This window comes from Bubalus kerabau, chromosome 6 (genome assembly GCF_029407905.1).
Source record: "Bubalus kerabau isolate K-KA32 ecotype Philippines breed swamp buffalo chromosome 6, PCC_UOA_SB_1v2, whole genome shotgun sequence".
Classification (NCBI taxonomy): Eukaryota; Metazoa; Chordata; class Mammalia; order Artiodactyla; family Bovidae; genus Bubalus; species Bubalus kerabau.
The window spans coordinates 28602094-28624900 of NC_073629.1; the positions used below are offsets into that span (position 1 = coordinate 28602094).

The 22807-nt window shown below is 46.7% G+C and overlaps 1 protein-coding gene across 5 annotated transcripts in view; it reads right to left on the minus strand.

Annotated features, from left to right (window-relative positions):
• The window catches only part of VANGL1 (VANGL planar cell polarity protein 1), a 59706-nt gene that overhangs the window by 29246 nt on the left and 7653 nt on the right, over positions 1–22807 (minus strand). For 3 of the 5 annotated variants that reach the window (XM_055584629.1, XM_055584627.1, XM_055584628.1), the window contains 4 exons: positions 18687–18891; positions 11771–11893; positions 10674–10806; positions 5418–6025 (listed from right to left, as the gene is read on the minus strand). In XM_055584629.1, coding sequence (XP_055440604.1) covers positions 5418–6025; positions 10674–10806; positions 11771–11893; positions 18687–18757 — 935 coding nt within the window. In that variant the 5' untranslated portion in view covers positions 18758–18891. The remainder of the gene's footprint in view (positions 1–5417; positions 6026–10673; positions 10807–11770; positions 11894–18686; positions 18892–22807) is intronic. The other 2 variants (XM_055584631.1, XM_055584630.1) reach the window with 1 other exon arrangement.

Here is a 22807-nt window from a genome sequence, read left to right on the forward strand (position 1 = left end):
ATCACCTTTTCTTTATTGTTCAAATACATGTTCCTTGTTTTCTCATTTATAGCTATGAATTTTGGAGGGAACATGGTCTACAATAGTTCTAACACAATGCTGCAACCATGCACAATCATAAATTTTCACTGTTTGAAAATCAATCCAAGAATTATTTCTTCTAATGCATGAGTGGTTCTGTGAGCAGTAACCAGACCTTTGATTAAAAGGTCCATGGTCAATGCCAATTTATAAGGTACTCTTAGTCTCAATGAATGAAACATTGAGTTAAAAAAACCTGGCTGGCTGGATTAGGTAAAATGGAGCTTCAGCAATCTGAGTATCTCACACAACGGGTCACTGTGAATAGACAAGTTTCGCAGAAGACCAAGATGAGAGTTAACTCTGCTTTTGTGGCTTCTGTGTCTTTCTCCTTGCTTATGACTATCAGCTATCACCCTTCACTGATGTTCACATGACCTCCGTACAGCAGCTCTTTCTCTGATGTAAAATATGTTACTTCTGGACTCTGGGAGGAATTGAAGTTAATAATTAAACTTTTTAGAACTATAAGTATGTGCAGGCTCTGAAAATGAGAGCCTGAGGCTGTCTTGGGAGCCTGCCACACCATGGACCCTACTGAACCAACCCTTCCAAAAGTCCCTAACTTGTGCAGTCCTTGCTCCTTAAATCTGGGCTGGGGCTTTGACTTGTTCTAAGAAGAGAATGCAACGCAAGGTACTGGTTGAGTTTCAGGCCTAAGCCTTAACAGGCCTGAGAACTTCTGCTTAGGAGCCTGAGATGCTGCAGTACACGAATGAAGAAACTACTTCCCAGGGGGAAGGCCCTCTGAGGAAGAAGAGAACCACAGAATAGCCTGGACAGGAGAGCAGCCCAATCCCAAGTGACTTACCACAGGACTGCAATCACACAGGGACCATTGGCCAGACCAGCCAAAGAACTGCCCAGCTGAGCCCTGCCCACAAAACTATGAGAAATAATAAAGTAATGTTGCCAAAACTAGTAAGTTTTGGGGTAGTTTTAACAGCAACAAATAAAAGAGGTGTTCTTTGGGACATGTGACAAACAGAAAGTTAAAAAGGTTTGGCCAGACAAAGGCTCAAACCGACTTGCTACTGTGGTCATAACGCAGAGGCCTGCTTGTGACTGTTGAATGAAAGAACCAATGGGGCTAAGGAATGACTGCAGAGTGGGGGCCAGGCATCTCTGACAGGGCTCTTCATCCCCTCCTGTCCAGCCCTGAAGCTATGATTTAAATGAGATAGAAGAATGCGTATAAAAAGAGCTAGCACTCAGCTCGGCTCACAGCAAGCACTCAAAAAGTGCTTAACAATTTCACTCATGCATTCTTAAAGCAGCAAACATGAACACATACGTTCCTGGGCACCATGGTGAAATGCTTAAGATCATCCTGGAACCGGCCTGGGCTCAAACCCTACCTCCCACAATTATAAGCTGTATGGCCACAGACAACCTATGTAACTCCTCCAAGCCCCAGTTTCCTCATCTGAAAATGAAGAAAACATGCCTACCTTGCAGGACTGCTGTGACGATTAAGTGATTTACATGGTAAGAGTTTAGAAGGTGCCTAGCATATGGCAAGGACTATGCCACTGCTAACTGGTAAGGCTTCCACTGCTGTTGCTTTGCTCTGCCACTTGGATTCAGTCAGTCAACTGTACTAGCTGCTATGCTCCAACAGTCACAGTGTTTACCTTTAAAGATTTCAAAACTGAGAAATCATTAATGAGGATCATTAAACATCATTTCAAGTCTCTTTTCTCCTAGGTTTCTCTCCATATATAGTCAGCTAATGAATGGGGACTTCCCTGGTGGTCCAGTGTCTAGGGCTCCATGCTCCCAACACAGGGGTCCCAGGTTCTAACCCTGGTCAGAGAACCAGATCCCATATGCCAAAACTAAGAGTTCGAATGCCCTAAGAAAGATTCTGCATGCCACAACTAAGAATCCTGCATGCCACAATGAAGATAAAAGATTCCTCATGCCACAATTAAGACCTGGCACAGCCAAATAAATATTTTACAAATTCTTAAAAAAAAAAAAAAAATAGTGTTTGGTGAAATCCTGAAAAAGTGAGCAACTCACTGTGAGAATGTGGCCAGGAAAACATGTGAAGCATGCGTGTAGAATTACAATGTGCTGAAAGCCCAGGATGCTGTGGAGAACGTGGGGACGGGGTGCGAGGCACAGGAACACGTTGGTCCTTGAGGCCTCAAGTATGGCCCTAGCCTATGGCTTGGGGCCCTCAACTATAAAGGGTGACACCACAGCACCTGCCCCCACCCCAGTGGCAGCAAGGAGGGAAAGGGAGACATCTGGAAAGCCCCGTTAACCCCTGCAGCACTGGGCAAAGGTTAAAGTATCTTAATCTCCTTTGGTATTTCACTTTGCACACCAGGAACCTTTTCCGTTTCTGAACGTTTTCAAATAAGCCCCCAAAAGCCATTCCAGCCAACAAGCAAGGCTCCTAAAAGTAATTTTTATGAGAGCTAAGGAGACAGGGATTTTCTTTAAGACACTAAAGATGAGGCATTCTTCTGTTTTCAAAAATACCTCAGCTGACTCTATAAAACTGCCTGAAAACAAAGCAACAAAAGACGCTGCCATCACTCTGCACCTCAGCCCAACAGGTTGCTGCTGGGGGAGGAACTTACATAACAGAGGGCGGACCATCTTGATTCCTGATTTTGACAACCCGCTATTCTGCTCCCCGGGACCTGCTCTTTGTCTATGCCAATTCCCTTTTCCCTCCTGTCTTTTTCTACACTTTACAAAAGAGCTCAGAAGTTCTATTTCTGGCCCAGTGACTCTTCCAGCCGCTGCTGGGTTTCGACCAGATTTAGCCCAGGGCTCGGCAGGTGACAGGCGCGCTCAGGCCAGCAGGGAGAGATGGATGCCAAATCTGTCTCAGGTCTCACAGCCTGACTGTCTCATGGGCAGCCAGGCCCACCTGAGGGCTCTGTGAGTGAAGATGCCTCTCCTTCCCTGGCCATCTTTCCACCCCACAACCAGGGTCTCCACACAAGGGACAAGGGGGTCCTTATGAAAGCAGAAGAGGAGGAAAACCTATGGCCCTGAGGAGGAGTCAGAAGGAAGATACGGGGCCAGCCCAGGCCACCTTCTGTCTCCTGGGGGAGCTGGGGAAAGAGGCTTCAAGGTTAGCCAGTATGGATGGGGCAGCTGTTGGTCATGGTGAGGACAACTCTGCGGCGTCTATGATAAGCCCTGGGCCACACAGAACACCCAGCCTGCCTCCCGGGTGCAGGTCACCTCTGGCCAGTGCACCCACATGGTAAGGAACCAGCACCACGCACAGCTGTCTGAACATACCATGGCGCGCATCCTGGGGCCGTTTTGTGTGTCCCCTCCCCGCTCCCACCCTGGACCAGCATGCAGAGCAAGCAGTGTTGGAGCATGGAAGCCCCTGGAGAAAGTCAGCCCCACTGCATGGACTACTTAAAGTGAGAAGTCACCCTTCCCTTTTCCACCTCTGCAGGTGGGATTCACACAGCTAGGGCCGAGCCAAAACTCAAAACCACGGCAGACTCACTATGGGCCAGTGTCCTAGCTACTGACATTTACAGAGTTCCAAATGTCACTTCTCTCTCTGTAACCACAGCTGGATTTCTCTCACCCTCCTGATTCAGGCTAAACCTGTCCATTCCTGAGACAGATGTGGGGTTGGGCTTCATTGCTGTCACTGTCTAAGTGCCCTCCTCCTCTTGGGTTCCCACCCATTCCAAGGCCTGTGTCAGCAACTGTCCACTGGTCTGTCTCCAAGGAGTTTTCGGACAAAGCTTGGGAGGCAGCGACCCTCTGCCACTGGAGCTCTGCACACAGCAGACATTTAATACGCCTGCTGGTCATTCTCCAATGTAAAATATGGGGGAAAAAGCTGTCTGAGATGAATAAGCAGCAGTGACTTACTTGCCTTCAGAGCCCCACGGGCACCCACAAAGGACTCAATACACCTGGCTTTGCAGCACCAAGCAAGGGAATCAGACACTGATTCCCTCCAAGGACTGGTCAAGGTGGCACAGTCTTCGACTGCTAAACCACCCAGTCCTCGGGTGGTATGAGCTGAGCCAGAGGAACGACAGATCCATGCCAATACCGAGATGGTTTGGCAGTATAACTGACTCTAAACCAGAGTTAGGCCACCTCCCCCAGCCCCAGCCAAAAACATGACAAAGCCCATTGTTCTGATCCCCACTAGGGTGCCCTTGCCATCTTGGCTGCTCTGCAGTATCACAGCAATGACAGCTACCATCAACAAAGCACATACCATATGCCAAGCAGATACACACATTGACATATATTGCCCGAGGAGGCAGGAGAGCCCTGTGAGAAGACAATGTCAGACATCTCAGATTGTTCTCTCACCTGTAACCACCTGGGTGCCAACCGTGTGCCATGCTCTAGGTCAGGCACTGAGGATGCAAAGAGGAGTAAAATGCAGCACCTGTCCTCCGGAGCCCACAGTTTGTGGAAGAAAACAGAAAAATAGGCCAGTGACACAAAGTGAGAAATGCTATAATGAGGACATTAACTTAGGCCTGGCTTCATGGGGTCTGGTAGATTCTGCACAAAGCTAGCCATGTTCTTTTGTATTAATTACTTAAAACCCCTAAAGCCCTGTTTCCTCATCTGAAATATAGATGACCTTTATGAAGACAATCTATATGATGTGCTTATCTCAAGGTAAATAAAAACAAAGCAGAACAAAATACTGAATACAATAAATAATGATGATCACTTTTCGTTAATCACAAAATAATTAGATTTTGTGTATAGATTTCAAATATGACATCTTAAAGTATTTCTAGTTTTTTCTCATGTATACATTTTCAACTCGTACAAGTTTAGAGTCTCTAATCTACACCTGATTCTTTACTGGAAGGTCACTAGGGTGACCATATAATTTATTGCCCAAATCAGGAAACCTCTGAGAGTGGGGGAGAAAGGAATGATTAATAATTCCACTGGGACAACACGGTAAACCAGATGTACCATTATGAACAAAACTGTTGATCACTCCATCATTCACAGGCTGATTTTGGGGGCAGGGTCAGCAGCCATCACTAAGGCTTCCTTTCTCCATCATTCTTAAGAGCTGTGAACAATTTTGGAAACAGGCCCAACAAAACTCCAACCTGGAAGACAGCCAGTCCCTGTGACACGCCATCCAGAATTCAGCAAAGTCAATGTATGTGAATTTCCCCCTCCACACACACATATGCACACACAGCTCCTCCCAAAACCTGAAAAAAAAAGAGTCAGACCCTGGTCTTGCTCTTGGCACCTGGCAACATCCCTCACTTGCTGTAGACTTAACTGTCTTCTAGCAAAACAGCAGTGGTCCTTTCCGCCCCGGAAAGGAGGAAGAGCCCCCTCACCTCAGGTGTCCCAAGCTGTAGAAGCGGGACTCGCCGTCGGTGGAGCGGACCACCTGCAGCGTGAACATGGGCTGCAGCTGTCTGAGCTCTAGCAGGACGACGGCCAGGTAGTGGATGAAGAGGAGCGCGTCCACGAGAGAGACGGCATATTGCACAATGCCCTGGTAATTTCGGTCCCGCGAGTCCAAAATGCGGACCCCGTAAAAAAGCCAATAGGAGACCACGAAGAGAAAGATGAGGACCAACAGGAGGGCACGGAACACGAAGATCCGCGGCATGTCAGCTCTCTGCCTCCGGAAAAACAGCGCCCAGGTCCCGATGAGCAGAATGAGGAGCTTGAATGCCACGGAGATGAAGAGTCCCTCACAGATGGTGCCGCAAGGCTCCAGCTCGTCCCGCCACAAGATGGGGGGCAGCAGAATGAAGGCAATGGGGGTGAGGAAGACCAGGAGTCCGAGCACCGCAGCCACGGTGAGCCCCAGGTAGCGCCTACAGTCCAGCCCCACGCTGTCCTCCATGTCCTTGCTGATGCGGGCAATGTCCTCCTGTGAGATGCTGTGCTCCGACGTGCCAGTGATGGCCGTGGTGGTCTCGCCCCAGTTGTCATCCTGATGGGGAGAGAACAGTTAGAACCGACAGGCACATGGCACACTGCATGTTAAAGCCACAAAGCCCACAGGAGCTCGGGGGACAGGAGGGCCCACCTTCTTCAACCACAATCCACATGTGTGGGCTTCCTGGGAAATGAAGCCTGATACACACATAGGCTTTCTGGGAAATGAAGGCTTAACTCTTTAGATAGAGGAATGTTTTAACTATGACAATTTTTCTTGAAGTTTTGCAAACTATACCGTATATTTACCTTTTCCAACAGAAAAAAACATAACTTAACCTGTTTGTTGGGTGATTTATTATTATAACAGTGACTATCATCCACTGTGTTGGAATTCCTGAGAGGCTCAGTGACAGACAATCTGCTGTTAGAAAATTGTGTGCAAGTTCACCTACAGCCCAAGGAGAAGACCTTCTGCATTTCCTTCTTGATTCACGACTGGGCTATAAAGGCTTACAAAGTCTATCTCTCAGAAGTGGGGAGTAATAGTAGTCTGTGCCCTCTAGGAGCTCTGAGTGGAGATCTTGCACAGGAGCGAACTTACATGGTTATGTACAAATCAAAGCCCGCCTATAGTTGGTACACACATTTTTTTAAACCTCCATAACGTTTTTAAGACCCATTTAGTAGGTATCAAGCACTCTCTGATATTTCTCATTGAACAAGCAAAACAGATTCTAGTATCGATGGCCCAGATAGCTCAAAAATTCCATCTTAAACTCGAGTTCCTGTGACAAATTGAGCATCAAAGGTATAAAAATACTGAGACTGAGACTTCCCTGGTGGTCCAGTGGCTAAGAGTCTATGCTCCCAATGCAGGAGGCCCAGGTTCGATCCCTGGTCAGGAAACTAGATCCCACACACCACAACTAAAGATCATGCCAGCCGCGGCAAAGATGGAAGATCCGTGTGCTGCAACTAAGACCCAGTGCAGCCAAATAAGTAAATAAATAAAAATAAACTTTACAAAATACCAAGATTACTAGAATGTGTGCCTTTTACCATCTTGCTTTCGCTTGCTTTTTAAAGTCTGTGGTTGTTTGGAGCAATTGTCTCCTCACTTAACATGATCCAGTTGTCAGGGTTTTAAACAGTTTTGCTATTTCTCTGGCAACGACGACTCCATTCCAAAGCAACAACAGAGCAAGAAGACGATGAAAAGCCACACTGGGTCCAAAGGGGTTTGCCTCAGAAATTTGTGTATATGATTTAAATTGGAAAAAACAGTCAGATATGGTGGTACGCTGGGTGAAATTAATGCATACGATACCAATTTCAAAAAATCTAGTCTAAGTTAATAGCTGAATCGGCAAGCTAGAGATCTCACAGCTAAACGATAACCTGAAATCTAGCAACAATAAATAAATATGACTCATGAAATGCATAGGCTACAGAAAGAAGCAGTAGTGGTGTCAATAAAGATCTGAACCTATGAACAAAGAGTTCTTTGCCTCAGAAAGTTACAAGTATCATGTACTAAGAGAGAAGCTGTTATTTAAGATAACAGCCAGAAGCAACCACTGTTCTCTCATTGCTGGTGGAAGTACAGATGGCACAATCACTCTTGAAAACTGGTCTGGTAGTCTCATACAAACGTGACTTTACACTTAACTGGAGAGCCCCAGTAATTCCACTTCCAGGCTTTTACCCCAAATAAATGAAAACATATGTCCACAAAAAGGTTTGCACAAGAATGTTCTTAATCGTTTTATTTTCATAATAGCCCAAAATGATGCAACTCAAATGTGTATCCATAGGAAGAAGAATGGATAACAAACTGTGATATATGCATACACTAGAACACTATTGCTGAAATATAGCAAAACATGGATAAATCTCAAAGTTATGATGCTGAGTGAAAAATGGTCCAAAACAAAAAAATATGATTCCAATTACATTAAATTCTAAAACAGGCAAAACTAATCTATAGTGATTGAATGAAAGCAAGGGTTGCCTTGGAGGGGGCTGGGGGAAGGGACTGACTGGGAAAACATAAGAGAACTTTCTAGAGTGATAGAAATATACATTTTAATAGAAGTGTGGGTTATATGGACTTATTCAGCTGTTACAATTTCTTGAATTATACACTTAAGATCTGTTCATATCTCTGGGTAAATTTACTTCAATTCTGTAAAAAGAAAAAAATCACAAGCATGGGAAGAAATGGCTACACATTCAAAAACGGACAACTTGCTTTAACCTAAGGTGAGTCTGTTGTTGTTTAGTTGCGACCCCATAGACTGTAGCCCACCAGGCTCCTCTGTCCATGGGATTTTCCAGCAAGAATACTAGAGTGGGTTGCCATTTCCTTCTCCAGGGGATATTCCTGACCCAGGGGTCAAACCTGCATCTCCTGCATTGCAGGTGAGTTCTTTACCACTGAGCCACCTGGGAAGCCAACAGTTTAGTACAATAAGTTATTTTGTTACACTCTTAGTGACAGCAAATATTGGATCCCATGTTTTGCATTGGGCCTAATATTCAGTCGATGATCAGTACTGAAATAATGATCACTAGTGTTGTGGTTATTTGGTTGATATTGCTGATTTGGTTACTCATCCTTTTTCCTGCCAAAGAGTTGCTAACTAAATCCCCTGTCCATTTTAATAATGTGTGCACACTTGTGCCCCAAAATGAAGATGTCCAAGGTCTTCCCAAGCTTGAGGTTCTCAGAATAGAAAGGATCTCAGACCCTCTAACTCAATCCCCAAGATTTTCAGTGAAGAAAATGAGGCCCAGAACAGTTGGACATGCCCAAAGTCACACAGGTGCTGAGAAGTACAGCCTCCAAATGCCCACTTCAGTGCTTTTCCCTGAATGTAACTTCAGAGTAGGCTACAAGATGTAGACATGACAAATGAACTGCCTTCACAGTAGACCACCAGCACCCGTGAATTCATCCAAGAAGAAACTGACCCCTGTAGCACTTAAGGGTGGTCCAGTCTTAAGACTAGCCCAATCCATTCCACCATTCCTCTGGCCCTCTGGCTCTCCATCCCTATGACTGTCCCAGAGCCAAGGCAGGAAGTGCAACAGTCAGGACTAAAGTCATTTACTTATCACTAAACAAACGTCACATTCAACCACAACGGCAGCTTTGGCTTCTAACAGCATCTCGTGTGCTCTGAAGAATTCCAATTTCAGTCCATATATCTGCTTACCAATGCATATCTGTCTGTACTTGTAAGAACGTACAGATATATGCTTATCTGTATCTTTACAGCTGTGCAGGCACCCATTCGTTTATTTGGGGCCAAGGCTGGTCAGGCATATACTTCAGGAGAGTATGCAAACATGTTTCTGAGTATAACTCAGATGTTTATTTAAATCAACTGGACTGTGAGACCGGAGAAGGCAATGGCAACCCACTCCAGTACTCTTGCCTGGAAAATCCCATGGACAGAGGAGCCTGGTAGGCTGTAGTCCATGGGGTCGCTAAGAGTCAGACACGACTGAGCAACTTCACTTTCACTTTTCCCTTTCATGCATTGGAGAAGGAAATGGCAACCCACTCCAGTGTTCTTGCCTGGAGAATCCCAGGGACGGGGGAGCCTCGTGGGCTGCCGTCTCTGGGGTCGCACAGAGTCGGACACGACTGAAGCGACTTAGCAGCAGCAGCAGGGCTGTGAGACAGTTGGAACCCAGAGAGAAGAACACAATGTTTTCTTTTTAAAAATTAATAAATAGACAATACTTTAAAATTGGGTCATTTGGGGACTTCCCTGGCAGTCCAGTAGGTAAGACCTCGCTTTCTAACATAAGAGGTACAGCTTTGACCCCCGTTTTGGTAGCTAGGATCCCATATGCCTTGCGGCCGAAAAACCAAAACATAAAACAGAAACAGCATGGAGACAAATTCAATAAAAAAACTTTAAAAATAGTCCACATCAGAAAAAAAATCTTAAAAATTGGGTGATTTCACATTAAATCCTAATTTCCGCTTTTCTTAAATATTGCAAGACCCAGGAACACTGAATTCCTGCATTCTTGCACAGTGATAAGCATTCACAGCTGAGAAGCTGCCACTCCTTTGACAGAAGAAACATATTCTTCAGGTGCCAGACTCTATCACTCCATGCTACAGCCCTGACGTTGGTGTACCACACAGATTGCTATTTATCCCCAAGCTAGCCTGATATATTTTTGCTCTTCTGTGTAACCCAGGGCCTATTTCACTCACTTCTGTTTCCCTAATAGGCATCTAAGTGTGTGGCCTCTGGGTTGGTGAGGCTCCATCTGGGCTGTCCTAACTTCTCTGCTCCTCTTCCCAACATGACTTAGGGGCTCTGGAGAGCGAGCTTCCTTCTCTTCTATACTGTTCTGCTTTGCAATGAGTCTCCAGAGCCCACAGCCTGCAACTTTGCCATCTCCATCCTGTCATCGGCTCTTGCTGGCTTCTTTTCAACACCATTCCAAGCAAGCCAACCAATCACACTTCAGAATAATCCTCAAGCTGGCCAATAGCAGGACAGGCTGTTCTTAGACCAACAAGAAACCACGGGACATAGATAAACTAATTAACATGCTAGAAAAATAAAGATAAAAACCCAAGAGAACCTGTGGCAACAAGACTTAGGAAAACATTTACAGAAAAGAAGCCTGATCAAGCGGCAGTGTACTTACAGACTACCTTTGATCCTTACCTGAGCTTCCTCTGTCCGAGCAGAATCATTTGCCAACAGGGGCTCTCCAGTGGGAGCTTGAATGGTGACAGATTTTTCTGACCCTCTGCCATCTTTATTCCGGGGTGGCTTGTGCCTCTCTCTATTTCTTTCCCTGAAAAAACACGAAAGATAATCAGCTAGCACATTTATATCACATTAATTAACCCTCATCAAAACATGTTATGAATTTCATCTTGAATTTAAGAAAATTCTGCAGATACACACACACACACACACACACACTGTGCCAATCCCCACCCACTGCCACCCCCACTGTGAGGAATAAGTTGATCTTTATTCCCTACTTAACTATTTTCTTTCTGGCACTCTAAGACCCAAAACAAAGACTGTCACTCCTTCTCTCTCAACAGTGGTCATATTTTTTCAAAGTCTAATATTGTGAATTTTAGAATTTCTGTAGATAAGGCACATTTCATGGTAAGATTACTGATTTGATTTGATTATAATTTGCCTAAACTTATTTTCTAGGACATTATTTTATTGGGACAACACAGCAAAATACCTAAGCTTCGGTCTGCCCAAAAAAATCCGGGACGCACTGTCAACCCTACACCTTGGACAAGAGAAGAAAGGAGATTCCAAACCAAGAGAATCACTTATTTCTCTTTCCTGCAAATTCGAAACGAAAAGTCATTCTCATAGGTTCTAGATGAACTCAAGGCACCCACAGAAACAGACAAAAGCTGGGACAAATGACGCCAAGAGCTACACACATGAGCGTGTGTGTGTGTGTGTGTGTGTGTGTGTGTGCATGCGCGTTTTCTCTAAGGAAAGCAGGCTGCTGCATCATTTTACCCCAGATGAACTTCCTGCGTGGTCTTCTAGGGTGACTAGGAAAGCACTCTGCTGTGGGTAAATGCTGAAATTACGAAAGGAATTAACCACTGTGCAAGTCATGACCTGGGTACTAACCATATATGAAGACTGGTACCCCCAAGCCCAGCTGTGAACAGTCCACCCAGGAGCCCCACCAAAGGAGCCCCTCAGTGACCAAGAACAAGCTCCCTCGACTTCTGTCCTACGGGTCGCCCTGACATCAGTGCCCCGTTCTTTACCTGGGTGTCCTCCTCCTCAAGGTTTCCGGGGAGAACAGAAGCATCGCACACACACACTGCAGAGATGCACAGTCAGATTTTGGTTCTGTCCCTATGTGATGTGCGAGCTTGCACAAGTTCAACCTGCCAACGAAGGAAAGTGTCTCACGAGTGGCTCAAAGGGTAAAGTCACGAGCCCTGGCAGTCAGTGACCTTGAAGACACCCTGAAGGGAGTTCAGGGCAGAGAGTAGGAATGAGACCATCTATGCTCTGGGAAAACTGGCAGAACAGGACTTCAGACAAGATATTTTCAGGAGAAAGTTTTATGAACCCAATTTCTCACATCTTTTCATACTTAGAAAAGCACTAAAATCATTAAGAGATCATTTGATCCTCATGACTAGCAGCAACCTTCTACCAAGATATGGGCTTAATTGCATGGACCCCCTTCGTCAAGTCATACATATGCTCACCCCCCAGCCCCCACCACCTCTTCAGAGCAGTTTTTCAGAGCTATCTGAGATGCTGTCTTCTGTGCATTAGTTCTCAGGAAGCCCCAAATAAAAGTGAACTCATAGCCCCCATGCTGTGTGTTTTAATCAAAAAACCTCTGAAAACCTCAGTTTTATCATCTATGAAATGGGGATAATAATCACACCACATAGATATAAGGATGTGAAATAATACCTAGTAGCAATAATATTAACAAAAGCTATAATTATTGCTGTTACCATCAGCACTTGGCAAAGAATGGTGACTTGACTTGGTGAAGCAGAGTATGCGTTCCTTGGAGAAAGATGAAAAAGAAGCTTTTAACATACAATCAACCCCTCTTACTGTGCACAGTATTTCTCCTATTAACCTACTTAGCTAACAGGATCACATGCAGACTTCCTGTGGTCAGACTTCTGCCTTATCCATACCTCCCTAGGATAAGCCCTGGTTAATTCCTTCGAAGGGGAGGGAGGCTCCAGACGTCCCAGAGACGCTTTCAGTGACAGCATCTCTAATCCCTAAGGCATAATCTATCATTACTGCTGCTGCTAAGTCGCTTCAGTCGTGTCTGACTCGGTGCGACCCCATAGACGGCAGCCCACCAGGCTCCCCCGTCCCTGGGATTCTCCAGGCAAGAACACTGGAGTGGGTTGCCATTTCCTTCTCCAAATCTATCATTACAATCTACTATTAAATAAGAGTCCAGAAAGAAATGTGTTCTCATCAACACTGATGTTTTATTTTAACTGGGCAACTAGGGAAATGGCTAAGAGATTTTGTTTGTTTATCTAGAGATGTGTCTCATTGATAATCACTCTGGTCCCCACCCCAATGCGCAGAGCACCTTCTCAGTCATGTCAAACTCTTACGGCCCTATGGACTGTAACCCACCAGGCTCTTCTGTCCATGGAATTCTCCAGGCAAGAATACTGGAGTGGGTTGCCATTTCCTATTCCAGGGGATCTTCCCGACCCAGGGATCGACCCATGTCTCCTGTGTCTCCTGCAATGGCAGGTGGATTATTTACCACTGCGCCACCCAGGGACCCCAAAGAGTACCTTACCAAGTGCTTTATTATATGAAACTTGTTCAATCCCAATAACAACTCTATGTGGTATTATTGTCCCCATCTTATATATGAGGAAACTGAGGCTTATGGAGGTTGAGTGACTCCCCAAAGTCCAAGTGGCAGAGCAGGGTGTGGACCCACTCTCTTGATTCAGACCCACTATGCTGCACCATTTGAAGAGCAAATGGAAGATTTTTGTAGCCTAAGTATTCCTAATGCTCATTCTCACACCCTGAACTTGAACTACCAGAGCTGTGGAATCTGCCTTTGAAGCTACTTCTAGAAGTCATGACTGGACCCTGACCTTGGAGAACACAAAGCAGTGTGCCCAACACTCTGGCCTGCCAAAGACAACCACTTCAAAAGGACTCACAGTGAGAAACAATAAGCGATTTGGGAGCGATTTCCCATGTGTCTGGTCAGTCTTAGAATGAGCTGTTTAGACTAAGTCTGGAATCACTGCTCCCCAGGGCCTCACCTCAGCCAGGCCAGACCGAGGCACCTCCTCTCCTCGCTCTGTCCCCACTTTCCCCAACTGCTCTCACATCTATCACTGTCCTGCCATCTGCCAAGTCATGTGCTCCCCTGACCCATCGATCTATTCACTGGGCCCACAGGTCAAATCCTGTGACAGCACAAATTCCACCGGCAATCAAAATTCTTTCACTGTGTGCCAATTCCTGCAGCCTGAACACTACTAGGGCCAGAAGCAGGCAGGGAACCACTCAGGGCTGGAAACAGCCTCTTGGGGGGCCAGCCATCCCTCGACCTGACCCCAGTGGGCCTAGTCTGGTTTTTAAAGGGTCCAACAGTTCCCAAAGGAGAAGTGATCTCTACAATTCCCCTGGCAACAGCAGAGCTAAACCAGATAGCAACTATTACCCGATAACCCCCAGAAGGTTTCTCATCCTCCAAGACCGAAACCCTAAACCAGCGCTTCTCAAGATTTGAATGTACAGACAAGCCACCTGAGGTGCAGATTAAGTACAGATTCGCTGGCCCCACCCCCAGAGAAATAGTCTGGAGCAGAGAGACAACAGGAATCTGCCCTTTTTATCAGCATCCCCAGCTGATTAGGATGCAGGAAACTGCTCAAGGCTCTCCCACCCAAATGCTGCTCAGGGAGGAGGTAGGTGGGATAACTTAGAAATCACCCCATTTGTGAAATGCCCTGTATACGGCGAGGGCCTGATAATGGGAGCCATGTGAGTGCAATGCTTAGCTATACAATGTACAGTGTGGCTTCTACAATAAAACAGCATTAAGTGGATGAGGCTGGGAGTGGGACTCAGGACACTCTGCACTGGGTCCAGAACCAAGAGCTTTCCATATGCTGTCAAGTAAGGGGCCAATGGAAAGCTTACCCTATCAACTCAACATGGGCTGCACATCATGCTGGTCCTTGTTGAGGGAGCAAGACCTGTTGCACAGCTTTTGTAAAAATCACTGGTCCTGAATGACTGCTCTGGGAAGGTGCCTGAGCCTGGACTACGTAGAGAAGCCCAGCAAAAATGCTGCCATACAGCACTTTCCAGAATGCAGAGCTATGAGCTCAGTATGGCTGCCTCACTGCTTTGGTACCCAAACTTTCATCCCCAGACTGTTAACTGCTGTGATGTCAAGGACGTGCCAAGTACCTGTGGGAGAGCCCCCCTCCCCACACACACAGTGGTGAAGACCATCAGTTCACCATGTCTAAAAGAAACAGGAGACATGGGGTAGGCTACCAAACCACTGAAAGGGTCTTTCAAACACAAGAGCACCGGGTGTCTCTCCAGCTCCACCTGAGTTGTCTTGATCATCTACACACCTTTGCTGGGCACGTGTGTCAGCCACAGGAATCCTTGTATCTTTTTCTCTGAGCCTGTCTCCATGGAGCATCTGCCTGTACTGAGTAAAGATAAGTCAGGGATTGGGGGGGCAAGCAATAACACGTTGGAGGCCGGGCATCTGTCTGTACCTGCAGGTGTGTGCGTGTGCAAACGCATGTGTTTAGGCGATCCTAGAGCTGAGCTCTGGGAGGGTGCTGTAAAGTCTCTCTCACTCCAGTCAGAATCCCCACTGAGCCCCAGACCATTCCCACTTACAATCGGCATTTCCTGGGAAGATGATTTGGCTCTATTTCTGGTGTTTGTCTATTTCTATTTGGGGGAAAGCCGGCCCCACCGGTTACTCCTCCCTTTCCTTCTCTACCACCACCCACTACCTGTCCTTTCTCTCCACTGACTGCAGGGCCTGGCTGTCTGCTTCCTTTCGGGTGGGAGGGCCGGGCACCACACAGACTGACTCTGAAGCGGCCTCGAAACAAAAGGACCACCCCCCTATGCTCTGGCAGCCTCTTTTGGACAATGCATTTTACACATCAGGCCCAGGGCTCTCCCTCCAGGCCTTTTTTCCCTACCAGTTATTCCTGCTGCTCTCCATCGTGCATGGCCCAGGAAGAAAAGCATGGCTTGCAAAGGAGCAAGAAATGGGGCCTGAAACCTGAGGGTCCCAACCAACCTCATAACTTCAGGCACATAATGCTCTCTCTCTGCATCTCAGTGTTATCACCTGTTGAACGGGGGTCTCCCTCCCACTGTTTAAGGGCCGCTGTGAGGATGGGCGACCATGACCCAGGATCTTAACAGGCACTCTCAGAGTGGTCGTGAACAGCACCGGAAGCTGCTGCACTGAGCTCAAGGAACTGGTGCTCTAAACCCGAGGGTTAGGTGAGGTCGGCTGGAGCCTGCGTCATTTTCCCAGCAGGTTAACTGGATACCCTCTGGAGAAGGCAGGTATCAAAAGACCAGACCACTAGCTTCTTTGTTGGAAAAAGTCATCTGTCATCTGCTTGGAACTCTGCCAGTACTCCAAAGATGATCTCAGTGTCATCAAGCATATCAAGTTCGCTGCCCTTCATTATTCCTCTCTGAGAGTTCTACGAAGATTCCCAGAGAGCACAGTCCCTCTCCTTTCCTACTCTGCCATTCAAATCGCTGAGCAAGGCAGCCTTCACAGAGATACTCCCCGCTGATACACTACCCTCTGCTGGGTCCAGGGCACACCTTCGGAGGGCTACTATGACTGTTCAAAACCATTTACACCCAAAGGACCCCGGACACCTACTATCTACGGATTACAACCTCCACCCCACAGTCACTATGCCCTGTCATGGGAGTTATCTCAGCAGCTGTTGTTTTTCTAAAGACACCAGGGAGCGCACCTATAAATCTCCAGTGGTCGTCTCTCACCCAGAGCCCTCCTGAGTAGGCATTCAGCAACATCCCTGATTAAAGTATTAAAGGTCTCAGCTTGTATTATCATTTGCCTAGCGCTTTCTGCAGGGGTCCAAGAAGGTCCTCAGAGTTCTGCGTGCTGTTTTCATGGAAAGTTATAGTCTCTTAAAGTTACCACAAGAGCACTAGAGTATCAATTTCTGGGGGCCCCAAGGGGCTGAGGGAACACAGAGCAATGAGTGTTGGGAGGGGACATGAGTGCAGATGAAGGAGGCCAGAGACGGCTTCTCCTCGGAACCCTGCAAGACATCCCTGCTTTACTCATCTCCAAGCACCCAGAGAACCCGATTCCCACTCCGCTCCTCACAGTGCAGGACGGGGAAGCTTGGCACACTGACAGGGGAACTGCTTTTCCTGGTTAAGTTCAAAGATTGGATATTTTTAAACAGCTGTTTCTGGTATTTTAGAACGAATCTGATATGTTTACCCACTGATTGAAATTGGTGATTAAATTTTTCTCACCAGAGGGTTCCTGACTTTCCCAGGATCTGGGCTCTGGCCTCACTCAGCCGCACTTCTTTCTGTTTCCCATGCTGACTAGAAAGTCTTGCCTGGGTTCCAGCACAAGCTCATTTACTTCTTTTCCCCAGATTGTTATGATTGGAAGAGCAATACATGAAATTTAGAAAATAATGAAAGTTTAAAACACACACAAACTGTTACCATTCACCATATCATAACAATATATACCTATTATAATGTGCAAAGTTTTGAATCTTGGTTTTTAGTAACATGGCCTCATATAGATTTTCTCATGTCATTAATCTTCAGAGGTCTTTTACATTTTTATTCTATTTGTTTTTTTCATATTTTCATTTTTCATATTTTCATATTTCACATTCATATTTCATATTTTCATATTTATTCTATTCTATTCTATTTTAATCACAAAATGTATCTACTTATAAAAGATTGAACAAGTGTAGAAAGATAAAGCATCTAAGTGCCCATCGGTCACCATCCTTCCCTGTGGAGGACCACTTGGGACAGCTTGGACACTATCCTTCCAGACCTCTTTCTGCGTGTATAGATCCATATGGACTCACAAATAAATAAGTCAATTAGGTATATGTGGCATATGGCTGTTTCACAAAACAAAATCCTGCTCTGCACTTAGCTGCCTGTAAGGGGAACTGCTCAGTCAGGAAACACCACTACAATCGCCATTCCCAGCTCTTCCCTGGGTCTGTGGACTGGGGTCAACTGGGGCCTTCAAATGTGGTGCTGAAATGCCAGGGCCGCTGACAGCATAAATCCAGGCACTGGTGAGTGGCCTACGATGTGCCGTGTTAAATGCTCCAGAGGCATCATCTCATTTAATCCTCCCAACAGCCCTGTGAGGAGGGTACTGCTCTCCCCATTTGACAGATGAGGGGTCTAAGTAACAGGCAGCCCTGCAACTGCATCAACCACACTCTACACTGGCCTGGCACTACCTCTTCATTCACTCATTTCCTCACCATTCCACAGGTCTGTAACACGGCAGGCCCCAGGAACACCAGTGCAGACCTGTTCATTCTGTACAGAGGAGGGGAAATCTGGCCGCCCCCATTACCCAGGTCAGATGTCCAAAACCCAGGCCTGTTCACTGGGAAGACGAGTCAGAGACAGAGAAATACGTAAGGCACCAGGCCAAGCCTGCCAACCTGCCACTTCAGTGGATAAACCCCACAAGCAAGGGTATAATGGACCATGAGTCAGCAGCTCTGGGTAAGAAGCGACAAATTAACACTTTTTCTTTTTTTTAATAAAACTTTCACTTAGATTCTTGGTAAAGCTTTTGGGAGAACTGTCATCTTGGAGAAGTACTTAGAAATGAAAAACATTTCCACTGAAGGGAGCAACTTTAATTTAAAATCAATGTGAGAAGTGAAGGTCATCAACGGTAATGGTGGCTATAAAATGCAAATTGGCGGTGTAGTTCCTCCCAACGCAGGTTAAAAGGTTCTGAAAGCTCAGCTTCTCATGCACCAGTGGACTGAAATGCCAGTGCTGGCTCCCCCCAGGGGGATTGGGAAAGTGAGTCCAGGAAGCCTGAGAAACCTGCAAATTCTGCCCCCAGAGGAAAAGTGCAACAAGCAAGAGCTTACATACCCTTGTCTGTGAGATTTTTTCGAATGACTTGAATAGTAAGAATATCCAGAATACGTGGATTCGGTATCCATAGCAATGGAGGGCTTGTCTCGCTGCAGGAGCAGGTACTGTTTCTCCTTAGAGGTAGAGAGAATTTCACCTACTGGACTCCTCAGACCTCAAAGGGCCTGGGAATCAAGGAGTCACTCTTCGACGGGAACAAACTCTGGGAAAATGAGAGAAACAAACAAAAAAGGTATCAACCTTCAAAGCCAACCTCAAGGAAGTTCAATTGGAAGATAAATAACAGTGACAGCCTCCACTCTGGGATCTCTGTTATGGAACACGTGAGCAAGGGTGAGCCTCCAGGGTGTTAAATGCTCCGCTCAGGTGTCTGGGAGGGGGACAGGTGGGTGGGGGCAAGCCACACCCCACTGCAGAAGCAGCAAACCGGAAGTGGGAGAGACCTGGCCCTGGGCCATCAGACCGGACACAGCCCGGTCTGCCGGGCTTCCGGGCCTGAGACACCCTGTCCAGCCCCTACTGTCAGTGTGGCAGTTACAAAACAACACCCAGGGAAGCAGCCTGTAAGCTATGTGCTCACAGTTTCCAAAAGCCAATGGAAAAAAAAAAAAGTTCTCAATTCTTTAATCCAGGAATGCAAACTTCTAGAATTTTTCTTTTTAAAAGAAAAACTATTATTAGCACATTGCCTATAATAGTGAAAAGCTAGAAACACTCTCAATGCTCCCCAAAAGGAGGAACTGGTAAGGGAAATATGATTCATTCACCCAAAGAGGTATCATTGTTGCTGTTTAGTTGCTAAGTCATATCTGACTCTTCTGTGACTCCATGCACCACAGCCCCCCAGGCTCCTCTGTCCAATACATTTCCCAGGAAAGCCTACTGGAGTGGGTTGCCGTTTCCTTCTCCGGGGAATCTTCCCAATCCAGGAAACAAACCCTCATCTCCTGCACTGGCAGGCGGATTCTTTACCAGTGAGACCCCAAGGAAGCCCAAAGAAATATCATAAAGCTGTTTAAAATGATAATTACAAAGTATGGAAGTTTGTATGATCTAGTGATAAATTTTAAAAGCAGGCTACAGGACTTCCCTACACTAGTCACTACAGTGGCTAGGCCTCCACACTCCCAACACAGGAGGCCCAGGTTCACTCCCTGGTTGGAAAACTAAGATCCCACATACCGCAATTCAAGATCCCATGTGCCACAAATGAGACTCAATGCAGCCAAAGAAATACATTAAAAAAAAAAAAAAGCAGGCTACATATAGCATTGTAGACAGACTTTGAAATCTACACTTCAGTTACAATCACAGAGGATGAGATGGTTAGACAGCATCACTGACTCAATGAACATGAACTTGAGCCATCTCCAGGAGAGAGTGAAGGACAGAGAAGCCTGGTATGCTGCAGTCCATGGGGTCACAAAGAGCTGGACACGACTGAGCGGCTGGATGACAAGACTGCTTGTGTAAGGACGAGGATGAGGGAACATCAGAAAATGAAAGCAGGTGGTTTGTTTGTTGCAGGCTCCTGGGTCTTTTGCCACACTTTCATTAGACACTGCTATGCAATAAAAATAAATTGGAAACATTTCCAAGTACATTCCTGAGCCCCACATGTTAAAAACCTTTACTTCAAGACAAAAAGGAGCTCTACACCCCTCATTTCAGAGCTGGTCTCCGCCCCTCAGGGCTCCTTCTTCCAGTGACCCTCATGAGCTGACACTGCAAACAGAGCCAGTGAGATAAGTGTGAGGGAAAACACAAAGAGGCTGCAAATACTATCACTACCCTCAGCTGGGGGCTTCCCTGGTGGCTCAGCTGGTAAAGAATCCGCCTGCAATGCGGGAGACCTGGGTTTGACCCCTGGGATGGGAAGATCCCCAGGAGGAGGGCATGGCAACCCACTCCAGTATTCGTGCCTGGAGATTCCCCATGGACAGAGGAACCTGGTGGGCTACAGTCCATGGGGTCATAAAGAGTCGGACGTGACTGAAGTGACTTAGCATGCACAGAGAAACCAGCAACTGTAAAATGTGAATAAAAGGGCTTATGCGAGAAACAAACAAGCTCTAACTGTGATTGCACCCAGAACCACTCCAATGTGCCAGATAAAGGGCAGTTGCGGTTCTCAGGACTCCTGTGCCAGTCCTCAACCCGGCGGCTCTCCATGTCTCTCTCAGTAAGAGAAAGGCTGGGAAAGGAGCAGGCCAGAGTGAGTACCTGTGCTCACCTGCCCACCAAGGCTCACTTGCAGCCAGACAGCACTAGACCACATCCCAGGTAAGCCCAGGGCTTACTAACCCCCTCGGAATCTCAGGCTCCTCATCCATAAAGTGGAAATAAAGTGGCCTATTTTGTGAGGTGACTGTAAAGAATCAGTGTGGGGAAAAAACCCCACCGTGGGCATTTTTAAAATACTTTTGCTCTTGGACCTACCCCTCCTTTTGCAGAAGACGTCAAGAATCAGCTCAGCTTTTTTTTCTCCCTACTCTGCCTCTCAGTAGGTTCAGTAACAATTTCGATAAGCTTTCAGCACCTCAGACTCTCACTTCCTTTCTGCTTCCTTGTTGCTTGTTCTGCTTCATACCTGCCAGACATCAGCCTTAAAAGGTGAGCCAAAATCTCCAGACCTGCCCTTGAATAAGCCTCTTTCCCCGAAGGCCTTTCAGCCAGCTCTCTGCTAACCTGCAGGTTCTCATACCAGAAACCTGACTGCCATCTCCTACATTCTGAACTGACCATCCACAACGTCTACGCTTTTTTTTTGCCCTTCAACCCATAACTCTCGAGTCTCCTTTCCATGCCAGCTTCTAGCTATTTCCGGCTAAATGCTGCCGAGGTGTCTGAGAGGCAGGCACCCCAGGCTCCAAAGACCTGGGCTGATCCTATTCACATTCCCTGGCCCTGACACAGCGTGACAGACGCTCCCCTCTGTGAATTTACCTCCCCTCAGTTAAAAAAAAAAAAAGAGAGACTTAATACAGTCTCTTCCTAGGGTTGTTGTAAGCATCGATTTACAACTTATTTTGGAAACTCACAAAATAAAGTCTCTGGCACATGCTAACCCAAGTTTTAGTCCCCTGTCCTTCTGCAAAAGGACGTCATCCTTCATCGTCATTAAAACCTCCAGCCGTCCAGTAAAGCAACTCCGGGCATGTCCGCAGAGGAAATCATGGGCTCCCAAGTGCCCTTAGGGGGAGGGCTTCACCTCCAGTCTACCAGCTGCCCTTGTCTGGTTTCTCTCCAGACAATACCTGCCCATACTTATCAAAGGGGTGATCTGTAGATCCTGCCATCCCCTCCCTCTTGTCACCCCAATTCTCCACCCTCGACACTCCACTGAAACAGCTCTAAGTTGGCCACCGATTGTTGCTGTTGTTCAGTCACTAAGTTGTGTCTAACTCTTTGTGACCCCATGAACTGTAGCGTGCCAGGCTCCTCTGCCCTCCACTATCTCCTTGAGTTTGCTCAAACTCATGTCCATTGAGTTGGTGATGCTATCCGTGATGCCACAGTTTGCCATGTGCCAGATCCAAAGGTCCCCTCCTTGCTCTCCTTCCCCCGACCTTCTTACGCCATGTACTTATTCATCCACCACCATGTTTAGTGGGGCCATGAGAGACCCACTAGGTGATGCTGGACACAGCAATGACAGCAGTCTGCAGCACACGGCTGCCCTCACGGAGCTCTCTGCTGCCTGTCCTCCTCCAAGGCGACAATGTTTATGCTACTACTTCTCTCATGCGCCTTCCCCTCTCCCCTATCATCCCTTAAGTCTCAAAACTTGCCCATTATGGGACTCCCCTGCTGATCCAGTGGTTAAAACTCTGAGCTTCAATGCAGGGGGCTCAGGTTCGATACCTGGTCAAGGAACAAAGATCCCATTTGCTACAGGGCACAGCCAAAAAAAGAAAAATCTCTCCCATTATTCTCCTCCATCTATGGATTTACTCTAGGATAAGCTCCTGGGATGCACTGAACATAAGAGGTACCCAACAGATACTTACTGGAACTAAGTATAAAGGATAAATCCCGAGTGCACATTTCCTACTTGTTCTCCAGGCGGTGCAGTAGTAAAGAATCTGCCTGCCAATGCAGGAGGTGCAGGAGACTCG